General features: G+C 57.5%; 1 protein-coding gene across 1 annotated transcript in view; it reads left to right on the forward strand.

Moving 5' to 3' along the window:
- The window catches only part of CAPN10 (calpain 10), a 30,517-nt gene extending 21,100 nt beyond the window's left edge, over positions 1–9,417 (forward strand). The window contains exons 2-9 of the mRNA XM_044675651.1: positions 349–490; positions 1,676–1,842; positions 2,279–2,565; positions 4,067–4,269; positions 4,511–4,766; positions 6,573–6,772; positions 7,091–7,136; positions 7,843–9,417. Coding sequence (XP_044531586.1) covers positions 349–490; positions 1,676–1,842; positions 2,279–2,565; positions 4,067–4,269; positions 4,511–4,766; positions 6,573–6,772; positions 7,091–7,136; positions 7,843–7,872 — 1,331 coding nt within the window. The 3' untranslated portion in view covers positions 7,873–9,417. The remainder of the gene's footprint in view (positions 1–348; positions 491–1,675; positions 1,843–2,278; positions 2,566–4,066; positions 4,270–4,510; positions 4,767–6,572; positions 6,773–7,090; positions 7,137–7,842) is intronic.
- Positions 9,418–10,617: the final 1,200 nt, after the last annotated feature.

Below are 10,617 nucleotides of genomic sequence, written 5' to 3' on the forward strand. Positions count from 1 at the left end.
GAGAGAGAGGGAGAGGGAGAGAGAGAAAGTGAACTTTCATTGCCCAATAACATTGCATTTTTTAACTTAAAAAAGTCTCATTGAAGACTTCTGTTTGGACATCCCAGGCATTCCTTTGTGTACCCCTCCCTGGAGGGAGCCTTTCCTTGTAACAAACCTAGATAGCAGTTAAGTAAAGTTGACCAACATCTGGGCTGTGTCCACGCCACGTCCCACTAGAGCTCTCAAGGTGGCCGGGTCATTAGCACCAAGGATGAAGCACCTTCAGTAGTGGGAATCCCTGGTTGGGGCCAGGATCATGAATCCCTCATCACTCACCCAATGACTGTACTGTTTTTCCTTGAGTAGGTACCAGTGAATTAGGGGAGTTTCATGCCTTCATCATCTCGGATGTACGGGAACTCTGCAGCAGCTCAGGCAGGGAGATGCTTCTGCTCCGGATTCTGAACCCGTGGGGTCGGCGGTGCTGGCAAGGGCCATGGAGAGAAGGGTGAGTGGCCTAGGCAGGGGCTGTGGCAGCCTGAGTAGTCCTGGCACACTTCTGAATCTAGCTTGGCCCCAAGTTTGTGGCAGAAGTGGTGGATGGTTCTGAGAAGGGGCAGCCTGGCTGGGGCTGAAGCCCTTGGGCATGAAGTCTGGCGACACTTTCTGCCCATGTGGTTCTCATTGCCAGAGTTCTTGTGAGGGTTGAGACATGAGAGATAAAAGTTGCTTCCTCCCAGGATTTTTTAAAATTTTTATTTCATTGGTTAATTAAGAATATTTCTCCATGGTTACATGATTCATGTTCTTTCCCTCCCCTCCTCCCTCCCCCCTCCTGTAGCCAATGAGCAATTCCACTGGAGTTTACATGTGTCACTGATCAAGCCCCATTTCCATATTATTTATATTTGCTCTAGGGTGATCGCTTAGAGTCTACGTCCCCAGTCATATCCCCATCGACCCATGTAATCAGCAGTTGTTTTTCTTCTGTGTTTCTGCTCCCTCAGTTCTTCCTCTGGATGTGGCTAGTGCTCTTTGTCACAGGTCCCTCAGGATTGTCCTGGGCATTATGTACTACTAATGTCCTGGATACTAATGGAGTAGCATTGCTGCTAATAGAGAAGTCCATTATGTTAGATCGTACCACAGTGTGTCTGTCTCTGTGCATGAGGTTCTCCTCCTCCCAGGATCTTGTAAGGATCGTATTTATTAAGCCATTTGCAAGCCTTCCAGCACTTAATCACTTGATCAGTGACCTGTGATCCCTGGCTAGCTCTTAATGGCCAGGTGACTAAAGCCTCCCCAGGGTCCAGCACTGGCCGCATCACAGCGTGGGATCTTGGACAAATCGTCTTACTTCTGTGGGCCTCGTCTCTCGCTCGACAGAGATCATAATTGCACTAACAACTTCACAAGGTTGCTGGTGGCAATTGATAAAAGTGGACTCTCGTGTTGCTGGCTCCTTCCAGCCTCTGTAGGAGAGTTTTTCTGTATGAGAATGACTTGGGCATGGAGAGATGTGTGTCGCCAGGAGTTCCCAGGGCTTTCTTGAGGAAGACACCGGTTTTTCCTCTGTGTTGCTAGTGGGCGAGTTCATTGGCCTTCGCCCTCTCCTTTGTGGCTTGGTGACCCCGCTCAGGCAGTCAGAGGCAGACTTCAAACTCAGCCTCACCCAGCTTGTCTCTCTTCCCAGGGGTGAAGGATGGAGCCAGTTAGATCCAGCAGATGCTTCTGAACTCTCATCTCAGCTCCAGGAAGGTGAATTTTGGGTTGAAGAGGAGGAGTTCATCCGGGAGTTTGATGAGATCACTATCAGCTACCCGATCACCAAGGAGGGCCACCTGCAGAGCCTCTACACTGGTAGGTTGTGGTTCGGGCCAGACTCGCTCCAATGGGAAGGGCCTCTCAGACTCGGCACCCAAAGGAGGTAGCATTGGCCCCCCCAGCTCAGGGAGGCTTTCTAGAAAGGGTCATGGGGCCTCCTTGTGCGCCTTGTGGGGTTTGAGCCTATGTAGTCAGGTGAAGAGGGTCAGCTGGCAGCCCCGAAGGCTGCCTTAGTATGACCCGACTGGTCCTTCTTCATCTTCCCGTGTGTGCCTCCACTTTGCTCCTGTTTCCTTGTTTTTAATGTAACCACCAAAAGAAAAATGAGATTTCCCCCGCCAGAGTTCCTCATTGCCATCCTTGTTTGGGCCCTTATTACAGCTTCCATTTGGGACTTTCCCCTTCAGAGAGGGCAGGGGCCCGGCGGCTTTGCTTTCCTGAGGCTGACCTGCTCTGTGTGTTTTCGTACTAGCCACGGTGTTACGTCACACTCAGAAGCAGCCCGGGGCCTGGGTCAAAGGGCAGTCTGCAGGAGGTTGCCGTAACAACAGCAGCTTCCCTAGCAATCCCAAATTCTGGCTGCGGGTCTTGGAACCAAGTGAAGTATGCATTGCCCTCCTGCAGAGACCCCGAGTGTGCCAGGCCGACTGGGCAGGCAGGATCCTGGCCCCGGCTCCAAGCAGAGAGAGCAGACCAGCGCTGAGCCCGCCAGGCTTCCCGGGGAAGGATTATCAAGCAGTGGGACTCCACGTGTGGAAGGTAAATGGGGAGGAGGCCACGAGGGGCACCCACGGCCTTCTGCCGAGTAGCAGCAGGCGGTGCCCCGGGCAGATTGAAGGCTGGCGCATGAGGCTGGGGGGCGCCACTGCCGAGCACTGGCCAAGGTGACCAGGAGTGACTGCGCCAAACTGGGAACTGCAGCCTGTCTCCCCTCGTCACCCAGCATGCTTCTGGGTCGCTTTCCTCGACTGACCGCTCCTAACACGGCACCCAGCTTGCCCAAAGTGGGGGGTCGGGGTGGGAAGTAACAATAATTCAGAAAAGTAATTCTGTGGAAACGGCTACACAGAAATGTTTGGCATCGTCTGGCTATTGCAAGGGGCCTGGCCTGTGTCCAGAGAGACAATGCGGCCACCTCCTGAGGTGCCTGACCCAGGGGGCACCCGAAGGACTCTTTCTCCATCTGTTACTGGTGCTGACCAGAAGACGGTGACCCATGGGAGCCGGGAGGGAGCACGAGGCCAGGCCCTTGGTTGTTGGGGGGTGTATGGGGGCAGCTGGCTTCACCTCTCAGGCAAAGTCACTTTGGGTACTTGCTGAGGGGCTGGAATCTACAGGTTATGCCACTCTGGCCCTTTTTGTGGGCCAGCCAGGTTTCTGGGTGCCCCAGGAGGTGCTCATCCTAATTACTGGGGTCAGGGCAGAGTAGGTTTGTGTGTGAGGAGGGGACCCTGCCTGAAGTCACCTGTGGCACAAAGAGCCTTTGCTTTCCTCTGGCGGACCCACCGGGACAGCTACTCTCTGGGGCCCAAAGAGGCTCGGGCAGCCGGGGTGGCAGGGCTTTCGAAGCTTCTGCCATTAGGCTCCCTTGTCTTTGTGGAAACTGCACGAAAGGAAAGGGAGATCTAAAGGGATGGTCAGGGGTGCCTGGGCCTAGCCAAGCCCCCAAGAAATGGGGTGGGGCGGGGGATTGCTTCACAACATCTCTCTGACTGGTTTCATTTCCTCTTACCCAAAGTCCGCCAAGGTCCTGGACGGTAGAGGGGTGAGCCGTGGTTCCTTAGGTGGCTCGTCATCCCAGCAGGGCAGCAGCCCAGGGAGCTGCTGGGGGGCTGGCAGGGAATAGGGAGGAGGGTGACCTCTCTGGGACGCTTCTCAGAATGGCCCCTTTTCCAGAGTTTCTCCCTTGGGCTCCAGAGGCCATAGTACAGGAAGCTGCGACTCTCCTGCCCTGGAGCGCTCTTAGTAGAAGGCCTTGGCTATGGGTCTTATCTGTCCAGATAAGGTCCTTTTTCCATTTCCAAACAAATTCCTGTGAGGCCCCCATTGAGCTTAGGTGTAACTTGGTTCTTCCTAGAGGCTTCGAGGGGTAGCACAGGGTCTTCTTTGTGGCCTGAGCCCACCATCTGCTCAGTGGAGTGAGTGACCGGCGCCGGCCCGGTGTCTTCAGGTGACTCCTGAGTGGGAAAGCCAAGCGAGGCCCTGCCGAGGAGCAGCGGACGGAGGGGGCTGAATGTTTCTCTTTCGTTCCATCCTGCAGGTGGAGAAGAAGCGGGTCAATCTGCTGGGGGTCCTTTCCGCCCCCCCTGTGGCAGGCACGGCCTGCCATGCGTATGACCGGGAAGTCCACATGCGCTGCGCCCTCTCTCCGGGCTACTACTTGGTGGTCCCCAGCACCTTCCTGAAGGACGCCGCCGGCCACTTCCTGCTGAGAGTGTTTTCTAGTGGCCGGATCTCTCTCAGGTGAGGGGAGTGGGGAGAGCCTGAGCTCGGCACCCTTGGCCGGACCAGAGCCCAGGATCGGGGAAAGGGACTGACGAGGGCAGGGAGCCCGTGGGCGCTGGGGTGAGCGAAGGAGCCGCTTTCCTGGGCACTTGGCCCATGCCAGGCCTGCCAGGCAGCCTGTCTTGATCGTGCTCTGGGCAGCTGGGGAAGCCCCTGCCTTGTCCGTCCTCACGCCACGTCCTTCTCTCTTGCTGGGCAGTGAAGTCAAAGCAGCCCCCAGCAGCGCCGCCGCTCCTGGAGACTTTGCTGCTGGCGAGTGGGAGACGGTGCAGCTGAGGGGATGCTGGAGACGCGGCCAGACGGCGGGTGGCAGCAGGAACTTCCTGTCCTATCCCAGCAATCCCTGCTTCCCCCTCTCGGTGCCCCTGGGCACGGGCCCCCGCAGCATCCGAGTTACGTTGCGCCAGCACTGCCGGGACAGCGAGTGTCACCCCATCGGCTTCCACATTTTCCAGGTAGGCTTCCTCGTTAGGCTTTTGTTTGTCAAACTTGCATCTTCCACAGAGTCAGGACTTCGAGAGTTCTAAGGCGGAGCACTAAGGGCCGGGCCAAGGGGTGAAGTGACCTGCTGCAAGTCTCACAGCTAGGAAGCGTCTGAGGCCACACTGGGACCCAGGAGCTCCCACCTCCGAGCCACCTGGCCGCCCTCTCTCAGGCTTTGCTAGAGCTGAGGTGATCCTTGCTCTGGGTATGGCCTGAGGCAGCGTTGGCTAACCTGTTAGACTGTGTGCCCAAACCGCACCTCCAGGCTGCCTGCGGGCCCTGCATTACCCCAGAGAGCCGAGGGAGGTCGTGCTCGCCTTGGGCTGGACAGAGGGAGGGGCGTGAGAAAACTGTCCTGGGGCTGGGGGGGCGCATGCCATGCCTTCACCAACAGGCCCAGCGTCTCCGGCTCTCACTGGCAGCAGAAGAGGGAGCAGCAGTGCTTTAGAGCAAGGCCGGTCTTCCTGTCTGGGGGAAGGCAGGACCCCTGAGAAGCCAGAGGGCCGAGGAGCTTGGGGACATTCTGCCATCCCGCGGAGGGGATTTCGGAGAAATGACTGTGTGGCATCAGGGAGACGGAGGCCCTGGCCGGGGCCCGCCACAGGAGACCCAGCTTATCTGGCTCCTGCTTGCTTTGCCATCAGTGTGCTGAGGGATCTGGACAAGACCAGACACGCCGGGGTTATCCTGGGCCGGAAACCCTGAGGCCAGAGTTGAGGTTGTGAGTCCAGCCTCAGGCAGGCTGGGGGAGCCCCTCTGGACCTTCCCTACAGAAGATCCATCTTCCAGGGGTCCTCTGGGCCTTCTTTCCTCTCGCTGTGCCAGCCTGTTTGTCCTGAGGATCCTGCCTTCAGCGGGCAGCACTCAGACACCATCTGAGGAGCCAACAGCTCCTCAGGGAAGTCAGAAGGTCGGAGGCAGGCAGAAGACTCCGATTCAAGTCCTGGCTCACACCTGTCTGGTGTGATGGGTCAACAGTAAGAGAGACGATGGGCCATTTATAGCATGCCCGCCTGGCCTTTGTCCAGACTGTCCCCCAGGCCTGGAGCACAGTCCCTCCTCCCTGCTGCCTCCCAGAATCCCTCAACCATCCCCTCCCACAGGTGGTGCTTTCTGAGCCCCTCCCTGTTAGGACCTTCCTCCCGCTGAATGGCTCGTCTCCCCTGCGGAGGGAAGAGACGTCTTCCTGTCTTTGGATCCGCAGTGACTGATAGAGAGGAGACCCTGCTTGCTAGGCAACCCCCTTTGTGGTCCAAAACTACGGAAAAGATGCAGGCAGGGCCCTTCAGGATGCCATAAATCTAAGGAGGAAATGCCCAGGGCCCACCTCTTCTCCCCAAAGCTGGTCTGTCCATACAATTCCTGAGCGTGTGTGTGTGTGTGTGTGTGAAAAATGAGCCCCGAGGCCTTCCCAGAAAGGCCTCCCCGAGGGCCTCCTGCAGGAGCCCAGTGTGGACGTGAAGACTCCAGGCTGTGTCTGTGGCAGCAGGACGGCTGCCAGGCTGAGGGGGCTGCCAGGGGGTGGCTTCTTGTTGGCATTCCCATCGAGCAGGACAGCAGGTGGGCACAAGGAAGGGGCCCCCGATGGAGCTTAGACTGGCAGCCTCTAGGAGTTAGAAAGGCCTCGGGGCAGGCAGGGCCTCAGGGGGAGGCAGTTTCTACCTAAAACGGCTCCACGGCCCACTCAGGACAGAGATGCAGGGCCTGTTTGAGTGCAGACTTAATGCCACAAAGGAGTTTAGACCAACAGGCGGCGCCTTCTCTCTGCCTCTCCTTAGGTGCCGGAGGGTGGCTGGCCTCGGGGGGCTCCGTCCCTGCTCTGCCTGGAGCCCCTGCTCAGCTGTGTACCTCATCGCTACGCCCAGGAAGTGAGCCAGATATGCCGACTCTCGGCGGGCGAGTACAGGATCGTGCCGTCCACCTACCTGCCCGACGCCGAGGGAGACTTCACCGTCATCGTAGCGACGCAGATAGACAGGTGCGTGTCCCCCGGCGGCCCGGCCTGGATGCTGGGCACGGCTCGCCTCCCCGGGGCCCTCCCCGGCTCTCTACAGCCCTGCTCTGGCAGATGTGTCAGACGGAAGGGCTCCACGTGGGGCTCCACTGAAAGGTGGGAGACCATTCCGGGACCAGCGAGCCAGAGTCGAGGTGGGTATCAGGGCGGGGGCGAGTGTTCATCACAGGAGGGCCACGACGGGGCTTCCCTGACCCACAGCCTAGGAGCCCCCCACATTGCTCCCGCCGTGTGCTGCAGGCCTGGCTCCTGACCCACCTTCCTCCTCGTCCCCCTTTGCAGGAGGCCTATTCGGAGCCAGGAGACCCTGGGGCAGCTCCTACAGGAGGTAGGTGGGCGCACAAAGGGATTCTGGGACGGGGGGAAACTGCTGGGGTGACCCGCTGCCGCCCGGGCCTCACCCACTGAGGACGGCGTCTCCCCACGACACGTGGGGCTTCTGGGGCCACTTAGTGGTACCCTGACATTGGTAAGGAGACGGGGACGTGGAGAGCAGAGACCCACGGCCTCTCCTGACCCTGGCCTTGTAGAGGGGAGGCAGGGCTGCTGCCTGCTCTCTGACAGCCACCATTAGCCGCCTTTGGCCCACAAGGCCGCCACGGGCACAGGGCCACCGGACAATGTGGCCTCCTGAGGGCCAACCCCCGGGGTGTGGAAGGGCCAGCTGCGGCCTGGAGGAGAGGCTGGACGGCCCAGGCCCTTGGGTGGGGGCCACCTTGGCTGGCCCGGCCTCCTCCCCAGAGAATTTCCATTTGTATTTCCTGAGGCCCTTCTTAGGCCTCTCCAGAGCTGCATCTTCACTTTCCTGCAGGCTGAGGGGAGGCCTTTGGTCCCTCCTCCCCCGTTTGCCCCACTTTGGGATAATATGAGGCCCGAGGCAGGGCTAGAAAGTTGTGGGGGTTCCTGTAGGTGCCAGGCAGAGGGGCGACACCTTTTAAGTCGCTCATAATAAAAAAAAAGCAAGACGCACACTTAGCTTGGGGGATCTGTAAAGGCCTCGACGCGCTGACCGGTGGTGTTCTCCCTCCTTGTAGGTCTCCTTCACCGCCGTGATGAAAAGATAACTGCGGATGCCCCAAGCGAGAGCCTTCAGGGAGAGAACAAGGAGGTCCCTGGAGGGGCCCAAACTGCTCTCTGCAGAGTGTGAGACGCTCCCGCTGCCCGGGTGCTCCTCAGACAGACCCACCAACACTATCGATACCTCATTTCTTCACTCGGTCCCCCGACGGCCAGCTTTGTAGGGGCCTCATCCTACTTGACTGAAATGGCACTTCTTAGAGAAAGCTCAGACTGTGGGAAGCCGGAAAGCCGTCGTCCCTCCCCCTCTCCTCCGAGGGTGCAGGTTCTAGACCTGATGTGACTGCCTAAGGGGAAGGCGGTGAGGACTGTGGGGAGTTTGGGGTTGAGAAGCAGCCTGGAGGGAGCGCCGGGAGGGACCTTGGAGGAATCGTGTTAACTCGGAGCCAAGTGGCCGCCTGTCCAGGGGCTCCAGGGAGTGAGGAGATGATGTGAAGTTTGAACTCGGGGCCTCCAGCTCTGCATCCAGCACTAGGTCGAACCAGGCTCGGCCCAGAAGGACGGCAGCTCAGACTGAGGCAGCAAGAAAGGTGTGAATTGTTTGTTTGAAGCCCTGTTAGGAACGAGCGGAAGGTCTCCACAGGGCTGTGACCTCCGCTGCCCAAGGGTGGGGCCAGAGAACCGGGCCAGAGAGAAGGCCCAGGCTCAAGTGAGCTCAGCTCTGGTTTTCTCTGTCAAGGATGAGCAAAGATGCACAAAAACGGCCCAAAGGGGGCTGATCAGGGCCCTCTGGCTTCCCACGGTGAGCTCAGGCCGCGGCCCAGACGAGCTACCTCATAGGGTTCAGACATGGTCCGTGTAGGTCATGTTGGAGCACTTCCAGAGAAGGAAACTGGATTTTCAGAACGGAGGACAGAGCAGAGCCTTCGTGGCACTTACTGCACGGGTGGCTTGTGAGGAGTGTGTCAGGAGCGGGTCGTTCGGTTCAGCAGACATTTATAAGTGCCCAGTTTGTGCGGGGACACGGCTGGGCACTGGGGATAAAAAGACAATGAAGTGGGCGCTGCCCACCCGCAGAGGGCAGGAGGGAGGAGGCAAGGATTAGGGTTGAGAGAAGGGAACCACCGAGCCTCGGATGGAGCAGCCGGTAGAAGTTGAAGAGGGAAATAAGGCAAACCTGCTTATCGGTGGGAGCCCCGGGAGGTAGGAGGTCTTCGAGGCTTCACTCAGACGTGACCCAGGAACCCCGCTCGTCTCTCCCAGCTTGACACTGAGTGAATCCACTTCTCAGTGAGGCCATAGTCTAGGACGTGGGACTGTCATTGGTGTGGGGGCTTCCCACAGGGGCAGATTGCAGCCCATCTCGCCCGGTGCCTCCCGTAGTGAGCCACAGGGTGCCGAGAGGCCCCGGGCCAGGCCAGGCTTCCAGACGACTCCAGCACTGTGTCCTCCAGTACACTGCACTGCCTCTCCTGATGTTGGCGGCATTCTGAGAGGCGCCCTCGCATCAGGAGGAAATGGACTCTCCAGCTGTTTCTTATGGGAAACATTTTTAAGATTGTCATTTTCGTAATAAACATGTAAATGCAAAACCCTTCAGAGTTGCCTCATTAGTGGCTCTCTCTTGGTCCACATTGCTTTGACCCTGGTTTTAAAGAATGGCCGGGGTTAAGCTTGGGAGTTCGGCCCTCGCCACGAGAAAAGCTCAACCAGAATTGTTCTTGGGAGTGTGGTGTGGGCTGGGGGTGGGGGTCCCTGGGGTCAGGCTGACTTTCCGTGCAGAGATATGTTCTTCCATGGAGCTACCTCAAGAATGAATTCAACAGGTACTTCTTGGCACCTACCATTGGACCACAAGGGCAGAATGAAATGGCGCCTTCCCTCGAGCAGCTTCTAGTCTAATGGAAAGAAGCAACACACACCCAGAGAAGTCAATAGACAGTCATCGCAGTCTGTCATTGGTGAGGGGGCTTCCCACAGGGGCAGAGGAAGCCTCCCTCTGAGGAGAGAGGCTGAGGTTCAGGAAGGAGCTGGCCCTCGAGCCTCCTTGAAGGGAGCCTGGGATTCCAACAGGCAAGCCTGGAGTCAGGGTAGCCCAGCTCTCCCACAACTACTCTAGCAGTGATTAAAAAATAAGAGACTGGAATAATGAAGAAATCCAGGGATGAATGATGTAGTAGATACATTTGGACAATCTGGGTCTTTACCAAAAAGAGCCTGGAAAGCTTTGGGCCACTTGGGGAAGGAGTCGAGCCAGGAAAGTCCCCCTGGGAAGCTCAGCACGTAAAGGCTTCTCAGCATGTGGATCAAGAGAGAGGTGGGGGAGCCGGAGCCTAAAGCGTACGAGGGGCAGAAAGATGGAAGCCCAGAGAAGCCAAGGGTGTCTACACTATTCTAATCCTGAACTTCAGCTGAAAAGCCTGTAGAGCTCCCACCCAGAGGGCAACAAGGTGCACAATGGATCGGAACACTCCACATAGATCACCCTGGTGTAGACGACTCAATATGTAGTGTTTTCACCAGCTACTGCTAAGGTTTTTTTTTTTTTAAACTCTCACCTTCCATCTTGGAGTCAATACTGTGTATTGGCTCCAAGGCAGAAAAGTGATAACGGTGGGCAATGGAGGTCAAATGACTAGCCCGGGGTCACACAGCTGGGAAGTGTCTGAGATCAGATTTGAACCACTGCTAAGGTTTTTGAAAAATATCTGACTTGTATTATCCAGAACCCAACACTAGAGATTAGTAGCAAAGTCCTCATTATTCATTCAGGAAATAAGGCTGGGAAATGA

Source organism: Gracilinanus agilis, chromosome 4 (assembly GCF_016433145.1).
Source record: "Gracilinanus agilis isolate LMUSP501 chromosome 4, AgileGrace, whole genome shotgun sequence".
Classification (NCBI taxonomy): Eukaryota; Metazoa; Chordata; class Mammalia; order Didelphimorphia; family Didelphidae; genus Gracilinanus; species Gracilinanus agilis.